Source organism: Rhinopithecus roxellana, chromosome 7 (genome assembly GCF_007565055.1).
Source record: "Rhinopithecus roxellana isolate Shanxi Qingling chromosome 7, ASM756505v1, whole genome shotgun sequence".
Classification (NCBI taxonomy): Eukaryota; Metazoa; Chordata; class Mammalia; order Primates; family Cercopithecidae; genus Rhinopithecus; species Rhinopithecus roxellana.
The window spans coordinates 92,866,607-92,884,918 of NC_044555.1; the positions used below are offsets into that span (position 1 = coordinate 92,866,607).

Sequence of the window (18,312 nt, forward strand, 5' to 3'; positions counted from 1 at the left end):
TTATCATTCTACATTTTTTTCAGAAAATAAATAATAAACCATTTTTCCCCCCAAGGTTAAAAGTGACACGTGCCCATTGTGGATAATATAGAAAGGTATAAAGAAGAAACCAACAATCACAACAGTTAACATTTTAGCATGTTTCCTTCCACACTTCCTTTTATGAATTTTTTGACATAGTTGAATTCATACTGCATATAGTGTTGTATCCTGTTTTTCCCTCAAGATTAAAACACAAGCGTTTTGCCATGTCATGATTGTTGTGGGGGAGAGATGACTGGGCCGGTGGCACAGGGGTAACAGAATTTACTAAGACAGCTTTAGTTAAAAGAAGGTAGATTTATTAGAGAAAGTAGGAAAATATATGTTGCCAGGGAGACAAAGGGCAGCCTGCAAGAGAGGAGCCAACTGCCAGGAGATGAAGGCTTGCTGGAAATTTTATAGGATGGTGTTTATGCTGCCTGTTGAAGAGGTCTTTGTGTAATATTGATAATGCCAAGGTTGCAATGAGCTAACTTACAGGTGTCTGGTGATAGCTGGGCACGGGAAGACTGAGAGTTATTTGCGCAGGAAGGCTGCATTTTGGATCATGAAGAAAGGGAGATTTGTAGCTTATTTGCTTTTTTCTTTTTGCTATTTCATGCTCCCACCAGGCTGATTCCCTTTCCCTAATTAGGACTCCACAATGATGATATTTGAATGGCCTTTTAATGGTTTTGTCACAATTCAAGTGCATTAATTAGCCATTTTATTTGAAGTCGGACATTTAGGTTGTTTCCAGTTTTTCTGTATTAAAAATGAATCTCTGCTGAGCATCTTAGTAATGAAATATTTGTCTGCATTTCTGTCTCCTTGGGATGGATTCCTAAAAATGGAATTACTAGGTCAAAGAACAGATTTCTAGAAGTGGGATTAATGCATAGAAAATATTTTTATGGATAATGAAAGGTTATAACCAACAGTGTATGAGAGTTTCACCACTCTCTTGCCAATACTGTGTTGTCCTTTTTTTCCCTTTTATCTTTCCTGTAGAAAAGTAGTAGGTGATAGTGGCATCTCCATGCTTTTCTTTTTGTTACTAATGAGACTGAACATTTTTCATACGCTTATTCACCACTGGCATGCTCTCTTTTGTGAACTACCTGTTCCTATTTTTTCCCATTTATTGACTAGAATCTTATACATTTTATCAATCCAAATGAGCTCTCAAAGAAATATTAACCCTTTGTCATATTAGTTGCAAATGAAAATATTTTTCATAAGTTTATTAGCTTCCTAAATTTTCTTGGTCATACATGTTAAAAGAGATAGATTCTAACTATAGCCAAGTGCCCTCAGTTTGAGCCTGTTTCCCCATGATTAAATTGAAGAGTTTTGACAAAAGATCTGGAGGGGCCGGTTCAGCTAAAGCAAATTTAGCTCTGAGAAAAATGCGTGGGCCCGATACAAAGACTGTTTGGCTCATTACACTTTATAATGATTTAAGAAGATGTGGGGGGCAGGGATGGAAGCAGTTTTTGCTAGAAATTTTTAGAATTCTGAGGTAGGAAGCCAATCTTTACTCAAGTCTCTTGCGTGTTGGGAGGAGTAAATTATGTGCAAGCCAACAGAACGCTTGGTGGAAAAGTACTGCTCTGGGCTGCAGATGCGTGCACAGCTTGGTTTTAATTATTTGTTTCCCTCTCTATCCTTTCTTCTGCTCCCCTCCCCCTGCCACCAGAAAAAGGGCCAGATTAGGACGAGGCAACCCCTTCCTCCGTGGAGGCCTGCTTCTGTGCAGTCTGTTAGCACATCAAAGGCCGGATGAAATACCTAGGAAAGGAAGGGACCAGGCCTAGGATCCTTCCAAACTCCCGCCTTTGTCTGGGCTCCAGCTCAGGGTTATTGTGACTGCCAAGGGTAGCCTGACAGACTCCAAATAGAAGAACGCTGCCAAACAAAGAAACTTTCACATTATTCTGAGGGGGAAAAAAGAGCAACAAGAGAACGTTGCTTGTTAATGCCTGGTGACTGAGCAAATCAGTAATTGCAAAAGGGTTTTTCGGAGAAAAAATTCAAAGTTAACTGGGCGATCCGATTCGTTTCCCCAGATAATAGAGAGAGTTGTGCACTGACTTTAGCAATCCCGGGGGTGTCGGTCCTACAGCATCTGGGGGAGAATTGGGGAAGGGCCATCAAGGAGAGCGAATGGGGGTTCCCAAGGTGAAAATGAGTCGTGTAGGGCTCTAACACAGAAAATGGAGTTCGAAGAACGAGTTTCCTGTCTCCTAAGACAGCTTGGAGGGCCCGGGAACGGCCGGGGGAAGATGAGGGGCTTCGGAACGGGAGGCAGGGGAAAGCCTGCACCAAGAGAAAGGGAGTCGGTGTCTGGCGCGCATCAGGTGGTGGAGGGGCGCTCGCACAGAGCCAGGCAATGCCGAGGCTCTCCCAGCGGGTCGGTCTGCGAGAAGCAAAACAGGGGCGCAGAGGAGGGCAGCGCGTGCGTCGCGCTCCGCTATAGGATGGCGCGAGGATGGCGTGAGGCTGGGCTGGGGCCTCCCAGGTAGAACTGAGGGGGGCACTGCGCGGCCGCGGGGGCGCGGCACCGGACTCCAGAGGCTTTGTAGGGGGCCTGAAGGCTGCCTGACCGGACCGAGCAGGGCGGGGCGCTTAGGTGGCCTCGGGGTAGGCGGGGCTTGAAGGCTCCGCCCCTCCGGCCCCGCCTCCTCCCCGGCTAGTCTTTGGCCGCCGAACCCCGCGCGCCACTCGCTCGCTCAGAGGGAGGAGAAAGCGGCGAGTTCCGGAGCACTGCCTAGCGCGGCCCAACCTTTACTCCAGAGATCATGGCTGCCGAGGATGTAGTGGCGACTGGCGCCGACCCGAGCGAGCTGGAGAGCGGCGGGCTGCTGCACGAGATTTTCACGTCGCCGCTCAACCTGCTGCTGCTTGGCCTCTGCATCTTCCTGCTCTACAAGATCGTGCGTGGGGACCAGCCGGCGGCCAGCGGCGACAGCGACGACGACGAGCCGCCCCCTCTGCCCCGCCTCAAACGGCGCGACTTCACCCCCGCCGAGCTGCGGCGCTTCGACGGCGTCCAGGACCCGCGCATACTCATGGCCATCAACGGCAAGGTGTTCGACGTGACCAAAGGCCGCAAATTCTACGGGCCCGGTACGCGGCCGGCGAGGGGGGCTCGGAGACAAAAGAAGGGGGCCCCCGGCACGGGGCTGGGCGGGAGAGAGGCGAGGCGGGAGCGGGGCGACCCTGAGTGCAGGGAGGAATGGCGGCGAGCTAGGGTAGGCGGATAGGGGACAAGAGGCGCTCTAGAGGGGCTGCGGGCCAGTCGGGGACGCGGATCCCCGGCCCGCGCTGACAGCGCTGGAAGGGGGTTAGAGAAGGAAGGCTGAGGCGCTTAAGCCGGAGATGGGTGGGACCACGAAGCTCGAAGGCGTTGCGGGGGGACACATCAAAGCCCAGGCTGTTGAGGGAGTTTTCGAAGGACCTGGGCTTGGGGATTCCTGGAAGGAGGAGGGGTAGTGTCGGGTTCTAGGAAGGAAATGAGGGTGTTCCGAGGGAGGCATGGGGGAGGGCGAAAGAGAGAAAAGGTCCAGACCTAGAGAAGACGGGAAGGCCAATGACGCCGGGAGTAGCTTTGAAATGTGAGGGTATGGGAGAAAACGCCGAGACGAGATTAGCAGCAGGTAAAAGCATTGTGCCCGGTGGATAGTGATGTGTGTGTGCACTCGCGGTGTGTGCATGCGCGGTGTGTGCGCGTTTAGTGTATGTGATTTATCGGGTGTGTGTGTGTGGTGTGTGCATGCGCGCTTGAAATGGGTCATGCGTCAGGTATGTGTGTGGCATGTGTTTGGTATGTGTGCGCTTGTGCTGTGTGTGGCAGATGGGGAAAGGCTGGAAGGTGAACAAGGAGGAAGGGGGCTGTTTGAGGGAGGAATAAAGGCTGAATGTGGTGGACAATGGTAACGTGGCAAGCTTTTAAGGTAATATGGTATTTAGTCTATAGCAGGCGAGAAAGGATTAGAAGCCGAAAAAAAATTAAAATGGAGGGAGGGAGGAAGTGGGAGGATACCAAGAAACAAAAGGAGTAGAGCTATGAAGACTGCTGGGTGGGGGGATATCAGAAAAAGCCAACCAGAGGGAAATGAAGAATGGATGACTGCTGCACTGCTGAGCTGTTGGAGGAGGCAGGCCTGATGGGTTCCTTAGAGTCGAGGTTTTGGCAAACCTGGTTGCGTATCAGAATCACCTGATGCATCTGAGGAAAATTACAGATTCCCAGCCTAACCGCCAGAGCTGCAAATGAGTCTCAGGTGGTCCGGGAGTCTGTATTTTAACATGCTTCCCAGGCGAATTTGAAAAGCAGCCAGGCTTGCGAAGTCCTGCTTTATAGAATACTTGGAGATGAGGAAGAAGAGGTTTTCGCTCCTCCAATATGGACTCCTCTAAACACAGGGAGCTTAGAGGGTGTCCACATGGACGGCGCTCATTCCACACTGGCCTGAGAGAGGAAAAGTACAGAAGGCGGTACACAGGTCAGACTCAGGCGTTCATTTTAATCTCCCAGTCCAACTGATCAAAATCAGATGTGCTAAGGTTAAGGAACTCAGTTTTTTCTTGCAGACATTTTATTCATTTTTCAGAGACAGGGTCTCGCTCTTGTGTTTGCCCAGGCTGGTCTCGAACTCCTGGGCTCAAGCAGTCCTTCCACCTCCACTTCCCAAAGTGCTGGGATTACAGGCATCAGCCACTGCACCGGGCCTGCGGATGTTTTAGAATACCTGCTTTCTGTGGGCATGTAACTGTCAAAATCATTTGAAAACCACACACATTATTTGTCACTTAGAGTAGCACACATAGATGCTTTATCAATGAAAATAATCATGTAAATACCTGTTAATATTGAGCTCAATATTAAAGGAGTGAAAACATGTGCATGAGGCATCATCATGACTAGTTTGCAGAGTCATTGAGAGGATGTCAGCCTGCGCACAGAGCACAAAACTGGGAGTCAGGCAACCTGCGTTCTAGTCCTGATTGGGTCATGACTAGCTGTGTGACCTTATGCAAAGTATTGTTCTCTCTGAGCCTTAGTTTTCCCTCTGAAAAGTGATAAAGATGGCCTATTGTGAGACCTCTGTCTCTATCTTGCACTGTCATTCAGTGAGCCCATGACTACGTGACATCATGGTAGAAAGTGATGCTTCATGTTGTAAAGGATTCCTAAAAATTAGTCATTCTAGTGCCTGTTAACTCTGTGCAAGGCACTGTTGTAGATGTGGGAATATAGCAGTGAGCAAAACAGACACAAATCTCTGCCTATAGAGCTTACATTCTAGTGAATGCATTGAATAATATGTATTTTTTAAAGACTTTTAATGTTCCCACTAGACCTTGTTTAAATATTCTATGAGGTTTGCTTGGTAAAGACTCACTCTACCAAGCCAATGACCATAATTTCTGAAATGGTGAGGTTCAAACCATTACATTTGCCGATTCTCAAGCACTAGGTGCTGCCATTTCCACTAGAGGTGTACATTTATGAAAAATGTGGGCATTTTTTTTACCTTCTTTAGTGGATGTGGCAGCATGTAATGATGATTAAAAATAAGCATTTTTCTTTGGAATTTTAATTGCATTTAAAAGTCATAAAATTTGTAAAAAATTTCTGAGTGTATTGTGGTTTCAGGTGACCAGGCCATGTTGAAACTTGATCTATTCTCATACTTGGCATGGTGGTTACCTACAAACATTTTAATGTCAGGGCTGCTATTCAATCTGCCTTGGGGGAAACAACACATTGTTTAAAGTACACTGGATTCTCTTCATTTAGTTGTGCAATATTTAAATAATTCTAAATATCCACTTTTTGTACCCACAGAATGATTCTCTGCTCTCTTAGACAAAAGTTCAGTGTAATATCACAGATAATCACATTTTATAGAGTTGTTTTGCAGTATTGATTCAGTCTCTTTTTCATGAAAATTTTAGTATTTTCACAGTCTTCTTAAGCCCACCAAAAACAGATAATGAAGACTGATCTCTGTGTTATCTCTTATTTATTGACAGTGAAGGTTATGTAATGTGTATAGATTTTTTAACCACTGATACTGTTATAAAATGGTTCTCCTGCAGATGCCATGAGTTAATATTTAATTGAGCCTTGGAACCAAAGATCTCTATAAGATATCTTTGTTTCATTAAAACATATCAGAATATATTTACAAGGAAATGTGTTTCCATGTACACATCAGTGCTTATTGTCTTAAGAAACCATAACTCTCACTGGTGTAGCCCCAAGTGCCTAGAACCGTCAGGCTCCCAGTTCAATGTTCTAAAGTTGAATTCTAACCCATGGACTCAGTATTATCTTGTATGATTGCCTACTACCACTACCCCAAGAGATCACTAACCACGTATGCCTTTTTTACTAGCTATTTGGAAACCACAGGAGACTGATGCAATTGTATAGCAGTTTGATTTACTTTTAGTTATTTAAAAGTTAAATGGCAACAGGTCTTTCTATGTCTCCTACGTAATGTTCAGAATATCGGCATTACTATGGTTTCCGAATAGAATTTGATATTCAAAAATGGGGCTATGTTGATGAATAGGGAAGCCATTTTCTGTGTATAAATCACAGAGAAATTGACTGTCTAATAAAGAATTGATCTTTGGTTTTGTTTTTGAAGAGGGGCCGTACGGGGTCTTTGCTGGAAGAGATGCATCCAGGGGCCTTGCCACATTTTGCCTGGATAAGGAAGCACTGAAGGATGAGTACGATGACCTTTCTGACCTTACTGCTGCCCAGCAGGAGACTCTGAGTGACTGGGAGTCTCAGTTCACTTGTAAGCATTTTTAAAATTGTGCCTGGGTCAAATTTCTACCAGTAATGGGGATTCGTGGCAGGACAATAGTTATTACTAAGCAGCCTGAAACTTGGGTGCATTTTGATAGGCTCCTTAATCTTGGACGGATCAAGTTCATGGCTTGAAGTAATTGTAGCAATGCTGAGTCACTTACTATGATTACATACCAATTTTTAGCCAGTTCTCTATGGAAACTTGGGTTTCTGGTTTTGATTTTAAAATTTTTGAGAGATTTGCACAGATTCCAAATGAGGATTTGGTGCTTGGTGTGTCAGGGAAAGGACAGTGGCCATCTTGGCTACAGAAAGGGATTTTCATAAGCCCTCTCTTGTAGAGCTTGCCGTTTAAAAGCAGCCCACATCTCTGTTGAAGAATGGGAGACTTGTATTCTGTAAAACAGCTTGTCTTTGAATCTAATTGTGCCTAACTATAGGCCTCATCTACAAATGATGCTTATAATGTGCCCAGGAACAATGGTGTCTGCATTTTTAAAAAGAAAGTAAAAGGAGATGCTTGTTTCTGGCTTATGCTATGGGCTGAGGTCTTTAGGGAGAAGTAGGAATGAGGGGTTAAGTTCAGATTTTGAGAATTCAGGAATTGGCTTCTGTCAAATCTAACTGTGTAATTATCACTCTAGCAATATTTCACTGCCGAGAATTTGAATAAGAGTCTTTCCCCACTTTTATGAAACAGTATATAAAGACCATAAGCATTATTTAAAGATCTTTTATTTAAAATGTAGTTTTCTATGTGTGTTCTCTATAATCAGTTAAATATTACATGTTCTCTTGGCTCTATCCATTTTCTTTGAAAATAATGCTGACTTCAGAGAGAGTTCTGGATTAATTATTAGCCAGATGTGTCTCTGCCTTTGAGTTTGGGTCTCAAGCAGGCTACATATAACTTCCAAGTCTAGAGGCAAGTCTTTATACTTTGGAAAACATAGTTCAGTTACCTAATAGAGTCCCTAATTTTTGGCATCATAAGGATGCCTTTGTAATTAGTTTTCTATGTGAAACCAATGAATTGTAGTGTGTAACTTACAAAGCTCTATTTTCTAGGGCTTGCCTTCATCAATGGGAGAAAAAGTGTGATTTTTTTTTTCCCACTTTAAGGCTAGCCCCAGATACTGTTGTGACACCTCAGCTATACTCAAAGCTGGTGTGGATTCCCCTTAAGGCAGGTTTCCCAGGCGCCACCCAGCTTTTATTTGTCTCCCACAGTTCCAATTGTTCCCAACAGTTATTTCACACAAAAGCAGCTTTAGTTACCTGGTTAGACAGGTTGGTTACTCCTCTAATTCCTACTCATATTCAGGAAGAAGAGACTCTTGGCTGCGGACATTCAGATGATCGACCCTGCATTAGTTTGGCTACAGTGATGTGGTGGTTTGCTGATGCCATCTCTTCTCAAGTCTTTTGCATTCTGGTTTTCACCCTTACATCTGTTTTCTCCAACACCTCCAGTCATCTCCTGGCTCCTTTACCACTTCCTTTAACCACCTATAGGTTTTTCTCTGTGATGGGAAAAAACATTCTGTCTCCTGCTATCCTCTTCATCTATGAGACTGTTATTCCTTCCCTTCACTGTCAAACTTCTTACAAGTTTTTGTTCCTAACCACTGCTTCATTTCCTCTCTATACCTTCTTCCTCCCTACAGTATGGCTTCTATCCCCACAATTGGATTGAACTCTCTTTCTGAAAGATTTTCAGGGAAACCTTTTTTTTTTCTTGCCAATCCTGACTTCACTTGTCCATTCCATGTTGTAGATCTCCTGTCATGTGAGCCTCCAGAATGGCTCCCTCCACAGAGTTTCCATTTTGGTCCATGGGAACTCCAATTTTCACTTAATTGATTCATGCTTCCAGTTTTCTTTCAAAGTACTTCTCATCTGTCCTTTTCCATTCCCTGGACACCACCCTACTCCTGGCTCTGGTTCCTTTGCATCTGGATCTGCACGCTAGCCTCCGGATCGCCCTGTCCCCAGCCTCTCCTTACTGAAATCTGCCCTATGCACCACATTGATAATACTGTTGTTAAAACACTATTTTACTGTGTCATTCCTTCACTTATAAACCTTCAGTGCCCTTTGCCACCTGTAAGTCCAGTCTCCTCAGGCTGGCTTTTCAGATCTTTTGTAATATTTCCCCACACTACTTAGCCAATCTTATCTCCTACTAACTTCTAAATGTTAACTACTCCTGCCAACTTGGTCTCTTTACTGCTTCCCAGATACATTGTCTCACCTGTATGCATTTGTACATGGCGTTTTCATTTTCTGGAACTCCCTCCCTAAATCCTTGTATACATTTTTTCCAGAATATATCCTCCTTCCATGAAGTATTCTGTAACCCTTCTGATGAACTCATAACTTGCCCTTGTTCTTCTAAACATTCCCTACACACAAACAATTCATTTTGGCATTACCTTGCACACTCATTGCCAGACATTTCCACCTGTTTTATATGTCTATCTTCTGAATAAAACGAATTCCCTGTTAGCAAGGACGGTGGTATAAACCACCTTTGGTATCCTTCAAGAAGCCCAACACATTGCTGAGTATATTGTAGGCCTCTCATAAATGCTTTAAATTGAAATGTGGTAATGATGTTTTAGAAAGAATGAGAATGACCATTTGTGTTTTCTTCTCTACCTCCAGTCAAGTATCATCACGTGGGCAAACTGCTGAAGGAGGGGGAGGAGCCCACTGTGTACTCAGATGAGGAAGAACCAAAAGATGAGAGTGCTCGGAAAAATGATTAAAGCATTCAGTGGAAGTATATCTATTTTTGTATTTTGCAAAATCATTTGTAACAGTCCACTCTGTCTTTAAAACATAGTGATTACAATATTTAGAAAAATTTTGAGCACTTGCTGTAAGTTTTTTAATTAACATCACTAGTGACACTAATAAAATTAACTTCTGTCTTGGCATGCATGATGTGTTTGTGTGTCACAAATCCAGAAAGTGAACTGCAGTGCTGTAATACACATGTTAATACTGTTTTTCTTCTATCTGTAGTTAGTACAGGATGAATTTAAATGTGTTTTTCCTGAGAGACAAGGAAGACTTGGGTATTTCCCAAAAAATCTTAAATGTGCACCAAGAACAAAGGATCAACTTTTAGTCATGATGTTCTCTAAAGATAACAAATCCCTTTTTTTTTCTCAATTGACTTAACTGCATGATTTCTGTTTTATCTACCTCTAAAGCAAATCTGCAGTGTTCCAAAGACTTTGGTATTGATTAAAGCACTGTCCAGTAACAAAATGAAATCTCAAAACAGAGCTCAGCTGCAAAAAAGCGTATTTTCTGTGTTTCTGGACTGCATTGTTGTCCTCGCCCTCACATAGACACTCAGACGCCCTCACAAACACAGTAGTCTGTAGTTAGGATTAAAATAGGATCTGAACATTCAAAAGAAAGCTTTGAAAAAAACAGCTGGCTGGCCTGAAAACCTAAATATAAGATGAAGATTGTAGGACTGTCTTCCCAAGCCCCATATTCATGGTGGGGCAATGGTTATTTGGTTATTTTCCTCAATTGGTTATTCTCATTTGAAATGAGGGAGGGACATACAGAATAGGAACAGGTGTTTGCTCTCCTAAGAGCCTTCATGCACACCCCTGAACCACGAGGAAACAGTACAGTCACTAGCCAAGTGGATTTTAAAGTAAAGTATATTCATAAGGTAACAGTTATTCTGTTGTTATAAAACTATACCCACTGCAAAAGTAGTAGTCAAGTGTCTAGGTCTTTGATATTGCTCTTTTGGTTAACACTAAGCTTAAGTAGACTATACAGTTGTATGAATTTGTAAAAGTATTATATGAACAGCTAGTGAGATTTCAAACTCTTGTAATTGTGGTTAAATAGTCGTTGTATTTTCTTGTGAACTGTGTTTAATGATTTTACCTCAAATCAGAAAACAAAATGATATGCTTTGGTCAGTTAATAAAAATGGTTTTACCCACTATAGTGTGGTGACTTATTTAAATTTTTTTAAAAAATCTTATTCTAGGGAATCTGATTCAGACATTTTACTTTGGCTTAAAATTCAGTTTCACTTTTGAGTGCAGGGTTTTTGTATTCCAAAAGAAACAAGTGGCAACATTTCACGGAGACCCCACACCAAAAACCAAATACCAGCTTGTCCTGTTAAGACATAGTGAATTGAATTGCTTTTTTTGTGACTTGTCGAAGTTTTGCCTAAATCACAGCTTTCTAAACTGTAAATGGCAGACCTCCACCTTGAAGTCTATAGCCAGGTTCTTAAGGAGTAGTGTTACTGAAGCCTTTGTCATTGCCAAGTACTAAGGAAGGGTTTTGGGTTTTTTTGTGTTAATGAATTTTCTGATCAGGAAAGTATCAGGAATCCTTACAGTAGCAAAGTTAATTCACCTCATGTCAAAAGAAGAATAACAGATTTGCATATGCAGTTAGTTGTATAAACAAAGACAACCTATTAGTGTTTTGTCATTTTAATGTTAACATTGGCAGAGTTTTCTTACAAGAGATATACTCCCTGAACCAAAGAAATTTCAATTTTTCATGTTATCAAACCACACTGCAGGTACTTGTGAGTTTTTTTAATGTGCTTTTTTTTCCCACTTGGTTTCATTCACCAAATGTTTGAGTGCCTGTTTTGTGCCATGTAACATGTTATGCCTTATGCTTTGGAGAGGGAGTGGGGGAGAGAAGTTGGGCCCACCTTTGCAGCCTGAAATCTCATGTGCATGTGGAGATTAGGCTATTCATTTTGCAAAGTTAAACAGAAAATATCTAGAGCAAGCTTGTCCAACCCGTGGCCCACGGGCTGCATGCAGCCCACGACAGCTTTTAATGTAGCCCAACACAAATTTGCAAACTTTCTTAAAACATGAGATTTTTTTTCACAATTTTTTTTTTTTTAAGCTCATCAGCGCTCATCAATGTTAGTGTATTTTATGTGTGGCCCAAGACACCCAGGGCTGAAGGAATTGAGGTGAAATTCCATGGAGTCAATTTTGCTACCTCTTATTAGCACTGATAAAATGTGCTAAAGGGAGGATCATCTTAAATCTAAATATCATGATTTCAGTTTGTTCAAAATGAAAAGAAAACTATAGTCTTTAGTCCCATGAACTCTGACAATGTCAGTTTCCACAAAACGGGAAAACTGACATAGAAACGATATTAAAATTAGGCATCTGTATTTCCACAGAAAATGTTATTGTGGATGTGCAACATGCTAGCCAATACATGTGATAAATGAACAAATAATATTCACTATAATTTTATTTTTAATATATCTGACAATTGAATATGTATTAACTTCTCTAACAATGCAAACGAGAAAAGAGATCATCAACAATAGCACAAAGCAGCATACTGTAAGTAGAAACTTTCCCCCAAAGGTGGACTTATCAGCATTTATTTAAAAATGAATATTTTAAACAATTTTGCAACAAGTAAAAATATGTTTATTTAGTTTTTATTTTCAAAATTACCAGGTTGCATGGCTTTCTACCTGAGAAATTTAAACAAATTGAAAGCACATTGACATATTTTTAGTCTTTTTGCATTACTACCAGCAACCCATACAAAGAAAAATATGAAAATACCTCAAGACAAAGATTAAAGTTCAGACCCTTAATAGGACATAGAAAAAGATATGAGAAAACACTTATTCACTACTTAGCACAACAAAGAATAGCAGTGTTCATTAAGAAGGTGATTACAATATTTTAGTTCTATTTTACTCCTTACTAAGCCATTCAATTAGAAAGTATAGGATAAGTTGTCTTCCTCATTTAGGGCCTACACACCAAAAAGGCTGACTCTGTTATAAGACATATAAAAGTCTAGGGTTATACAGAATGTAAACATAAAACCAGTATTTTTACTTTCTTCTAAGTCCCAGGATGATATTTAGCAAAAAAAAAAAAAAAAAAGAGAGAGACAAAAATGTTATATAGAAATGACTTAGCATCGGTTCTAATACACATAAGAAATGCACATGTTGTACTCTGCAATTTATTTTTATGTCTGACTACTGAGCAGCAAACTGTTTTCATGTCTAAAAACTCTGCAAAGAAAAATCAAGTGACAATGAGTTTTTTTCAAAACAAGCATAGCTGCTTCTCATTACAAACCCATCATATTCTTTGTTTTAATGGCATGACACATGAAAAATTAAGAGGCAGGTTTTCGTCAAAGGAAAATAATACCTGGTTACTGAAAGTTGCCTGACAAAATACAAGCTGTTAGTAGTTTAAAAGGCTACTCTGGACAACAGTACTTTGAACATTAACAGTCAAGGCACTTGCCCCATGAGCTGTGTTTTTCAGATTTGACAAGCCAAATCTAGTTTTGATGGAAGAGTCACTGGCTTGAAAGTGGAATTGAACCCAAGAGAGCCAACAAATCATCCACTGGTTATTATATTAATAATAATAAACAGCATCTGCTATGGTACATTCATTTCTGACTTCTTGCATGTACTAACATAGTTCTATGATTAGAAGAGATCGACGAAACAACTTGTGGCTCTTCCTTCAGATAAATAAGATTTCACATACCAGGTTGCTCAAAAGGCTGATTATATGCACACATTGTGATAATCTGGGCAGCCACAATGACTGGCATTCTACCTGGCTCTACCAGCTGGTACTTTACTACAGAATATCAAATTAAGGGTGTATGAATGAATCATGTCATATCAAAGTGTTGCCCTTTACTGCTTCTGTGGATTAAAAATCACTTTTTCCTGTTGCCGACAGTCTCTAATCTCATTGTCTTCAATTACCAGGTCAGGCATAGTTTTGTTGGAGGAAAAAAAAAAAAAAAAAGGTAATCTATTGCCCCTGAGGTCCTAAATGCAGGGTAAGGCAGAATAAATCAGCTGAGCTTTCTGTAGAACATGCACTGCACTAAGATGTAAGTCTTCAAGAATCCATAAAATATCCCAATTTAAAAACATTTATGAAGTCAAAAACTAGTAGGTAAAAAGATCAATTGCTTATGTTGAGAGTTTACAAATCCTACACATATACATTTTTCTCCAGCTACAAAACTATAGGCTTTTCTCTTGACTCTTTTTAAAAACTCAATGGCATCACTAAGGATTGAGAAGAGAGGCACTTGTTACTGTTTAATAAAGTTCAGTTTGGGGGATATTCAGTGACTTTTTACAGACTGATGTAACCCAGCCCTGAGTGAAAGGATTACATAACCTGAAGTGGAATAGTCACATCCTCTCTTTTCAAGTGGCATTATTGGTGCCCCACAATTTTTCAATATTTCCTTTTGCAAATTCCACTGGTTATATTACTTCAATCATGCTGTTTTTCTAAAATGGAAAGATATGGGGTTCTTAAAAAAAACTCTGCTAATGGTTTTAAATACTATCCACTTAAACCTCAAAGGACAATCTGGACCACTTTTAGATTCTTCTCCCAAGACTTTGTCTTGAAAAAGACAACTCTTTGAGTATTTAAATGTAGTAGTAAGACGAATTTGCTCCTGGTGGATGCTCATGCAACCCTTTAATGTCAGGAAGAAGTCTATGTTCTAACTGTGGTCTCTTTTTTCTACAATTATTTCTAAATAAAACTCAGGAAAGTTTGTTGCTGCATGTGGTCTTTCTGACCAAATCAAATAACTTGTAAAAGGATCATTATTCATTCACTGTTGTCATCTTTGGAGATAAATGACACTAAATGATGATGTTGTGACACCTAAGGAGCCATAGAGGGCCATCTCAACCCCTCTCAATGTTAATCTGCTCCTTCACTGGCATAGAATTAAAGTTTTAGTTGAACTATAGAAATGTCTGTCCTTGGATCAAGTAGCATTTAAAAGCTTGAGAAGGGTCAAATACAAAACATTATTTCTCTTGCCAAAGTTGAAAGCATAGGTCAAAATGACTCCAGGTGTATTGGCAAGCTTTGAAATATAAAACACACAGGTTCTGAAGCTTTTAAATGCCGCTGTCTTGCTGTGTAGTTGTTAATTACATGGCTACATTTGGTTTTAAATTTTCTTCTTGTAACATGTTTACTGTGAAAAAAGATACTCCTGATCTAAGTGGCCATCAAAACATTTAAAATTTAAAGAACCAGTGCAGTTATTTCCTGAGTAGCTTCCATAGTCAATATACTCCTGACCATTTTGTCTACTATAGTGATAATCAGAATTGAATTTGAAAGAGTTATAATTACATCCTCTAAAGCTTCTTGAATTCTGGTTATATTCTGACTTCCAAGGAGTCCCTCTTCTTCTGTGAAAATTACCAAAATAGAAAGACCTAGCACTTCTTGATGACGTTATGGGCACCTGAGAGGGCCCATAGTTCACTCTCTGATCCAATGTACTATCACTAAACCTCCTCTCTAGATAACTGGAACTGGGTTCCTGGTAGTAATCTTCATCAAACAAGTATTTGGGGGCTAGCTGTTCCTTCATTTGGCCATTGTTGTTTTCATGTGTAATGAAATGACTTTCACCCCTACACCATGAACATATCCATTTTGATTCATACTCAGACTTCCTGCCTGGTGTCCTAAACCTGTAATTAGAGTATTTTTCCTCACCATCACTCTTCCACTTTGAAATAAAGGTCTGCTGACTCAACCTTGTATTTTGTTTGCGCGTGATCATTTTGTCAGTGTCAAGAGGTTCTTTTTCTGAGAAACTATTAAATGTGGCCACAGATTTCTCTTTCTCCTCTTTGTTTATACTAAGGGTTTCACTGAAGCATTCAGAATCACTACTAATTTCCTCTAAGAAATCTGTCAACTGTAAATCTAAGCCTATTGACTCGTGGGGTGTGGACACTTGGCTTTTCCTTGTGGATTTGGAATCTTCAATATAAGTATGAGTCTTTTCCAACAGACAGCTGTTTCCATCAGTTGGGGACAGCTGACCACCAGCTTTATGGGCTGTCTCCTGGCAATGAGTTTTAAACCCATTAGTACATTCTTTGGCATAATCTACTTTTCCTCGTTTATGCTCAGGATCCTGAGTACAAATGTTTGATGAGTAATCATTTTCTTGAACCTGTTCTTTCCTTTCCAGGTTTTCCCCTTGGCTTGAATTGATTGAGTGATGCCTACGCTTTCTCAAACTAATCTGAAATCCATCTCCCTTAGTTTGGACATCCCTCTGCCACTGACATGTGCCTGCTACCTGACTTGTTTCTAGGCAGATACGACTATATTGTGGAGCTTCATAATAATTGAAAAGATAGTCAAAAAATGCATCTGTTTCATGGATCTTAGGTTTCCTGCCTTGGCCTCTCCCAGATAATTTGGAACAGGATTCACTAGAACCGTGGTGATCTCCATTTTCAAGAGACTGGCCTTTAATTATCGTAATCTCCAAGGAGTTATGCTCAAAAAACAAACCGTATTCATATTCTTCATCACCTAATAATATTCCAGTTCTCTGTTTTCTAGGGGAATACCTTAAATTTTCTTCCCCAAGGCAGTGGGAAGATTTCTGTAAGTGATCCCTAGTTATTTTCTTCATTTTTTGTTTTTGCTTATTGTCTGACTTGGCAACCTGATATTTTGATATTTCCTCTTGATTTTGAAGATGCAGAGTGTTTAGCGCTTCTTCCTCCAGAGTTTTCAATGTGTTCCCTCGAGAAGCATGAGTGCCAATATTTGGTGCCAATAATGTCGACCTCCTGTGGGTTAAACTGTGTGGATCCCTTCAAAGAAAAAGATTAAAAATCTCTCATGAAAAACTAAACAGATTAAAAAATTCCAAAGACAAATTGTGCTTTCTGACATTGTTCTGAAGAGACTTCTAATACCTGGGATAGATCCAAATTAGGAACAATATTGCACTGAGGAAATAGAAGGCAAAATTAAATGTCTTAGTCTAATATGGACTGTTTTGAGTAGGTCTATGCCCATGCTTATGTGAGAAGGCACCACACTTTACATAGCCTTCAAAGCACATGACTCTTTTCTCACTTGTTTGAAAATCAATGTGCCTGATGTTCCAGGTATTGTGCTAGGAGCTGGAGATACAAAGAAGAATAAGAAATGATCTATAGCCCTCCCAGAAAAATCCCAGTACAAGAAAAGACTGACGGGTGAAATGTATATCTAAAAGGGTCCACTAGCTTAAAAGATAAACTGTCTTTCTTTTCATACCAGCCTCTTACTATGGACTGCAGGTAAGGCTGTCTCTGAGTTTCCTCCCTATCCCCCTGTGCTCAGTAAAAAGCAAGGCAGCAAGTAGCAAATGTGGCCGTGATCATGGTTCTATCTGCAATCATGGCTGCAGTGCTATCTGCTCTCCATAACCGCACAGCAGGTGAAAGGTGCTGTCCACAGGCCCCATCCTGCTGGAGGCTTTGTACTGTGCTCCCACTGACACCTGACACACATCAGAGCACAGTGCCTACACACTACCTGGGATTAGAACCTGGGACTGCATAATGGATATTAGTATTTACGAGGCCAAGAAATCAACCACCACACACATAGAGATAGATTCTTTAGGAGGAGTCACCCTCAGAGGTCATTAAGGAAAATGAAAAGAGATCCAGCTAGCCTTATTATCAATGTAAATGTGACATTTTTCTGATCTTGATTTCACTAAGTTTGATTGTCCACACTAATGAGAAAAAGGTCAAGATTGCAAATATACATAAAATTTATGTAATCCTAATGGCATTTACTATTCATATTTTAAAACACTGAATATGGATTTTTAAATGAACACTTTGGCAGCTTTTCTGGCTTTTAATCCAGGACATCTGCAGAATCCAGCTATCTTTAAGAGGTCAGGAAGGGGGAGAAACACCTTCCAAAAATGAAACTCTCCAAACATAACAATTGCTCTGTGAGGTGAGAAATTTCTTATCAAATAGTTTAAGACTAGACTATCATGAGCTTGTTACAAGTCTCAAGACTCTACCAAACCTACTGCAGATGAGTGGAAAAGTAAGGTTAATAACACCTAACATCCACCCCCCATCCGTTTCTTCCCTCTGGCATTTTTCTGTTACATCCATTAGAAACTTAGAAAAGTAGACACACTAGCTAAATGTTCTGGGTAATACTGTCCTGAAGTTTAGAAACACAAAGAGAGAGAGAATGAGAGAGAGAGAGAGTCAAATGGAAGAGATGGGATGCAACTCCTTTAGAGAATGTGGATATCCCTTTTGTAAATCTACCATTGGGTTGTTAGCGGTCAGCCTATTAAAATAAGCCCCAGTGGATGCAATGAGTCTTCCATGGAGTGAATTTTCAATAGACCACTGCTCAAATGCAAAGGTAATGTCTCAGAAAGGTGAGTACCTACCAAACTTGAAGAACATTTCGGCAATAGCCTTCCTGAAATGTTCCTCAGGAGTACACTTAGGAACCGAAGTGCCTCAACTCACCTCTGAGACACTAGGTACTTCCTCTCCTCCCACTCCTCTGAAGAGTCCAGCTCTTGAGGTGCCT

At 40.8% G+C, this 18,312-nt stretch overlaps 1 protein-coding gene across 1 annotated transcript; it reads left to right on the plus strand.

The window, feature by feature from the left end:
• The first annotated feature begins 2,706 nt into the window (after window positions 1-2,706).
• PGRMC1 (progesterone receptor membrane component 1) lies at window positions 2,707-10,841 on the plus strand. The gene is made up of 3 exons (XM_010376323.1): window positions 2,707-3,150; window positions 6,687-6,842; window positions 9,524-10,841. Exons 1-3 carry the CDS (start codon window positions 2,823-2,825, stop codon window positions 9,625-9,627), a joined length of 588 nt encoding a protein of 195 aa, XP_010374625.1. The 5' UTR covers window positions 2,707-2,822; the 3' UTR covers window positions 9,628-10,841.
• Window positions 10,842-18,312: the final 7,471 nt, after the last annotated feature.

What these genes read in the sequence shown, in the direction of transcription:
- PGRMC1 (XM_010376323.1), top strand. Translation starts at nt 2,823, where the DNA reads ATGGCTGCCGAGGATGTAGTGGCGACTGGCGCCGACCCGAGCGAGCTG. An exon ending in CCGCAAATTCTACGGGCCCG is followed by an intron (nt 3,151 to 6,686) that starts GTACGCGGCCGG and finishes TTGTTTTTGAAG; the next exon opens with AGGGGCCGTACGGGGTCTTT. An exon ending in CTGGGAGTCTCAGTTCACTT is followed by an intron (nt 6,843 to 9,523) that starts GTAAGCATTTTT and finishes CTCTACCTCCAG; the next exon opens with TCAAGTATCATCACGTGGGC.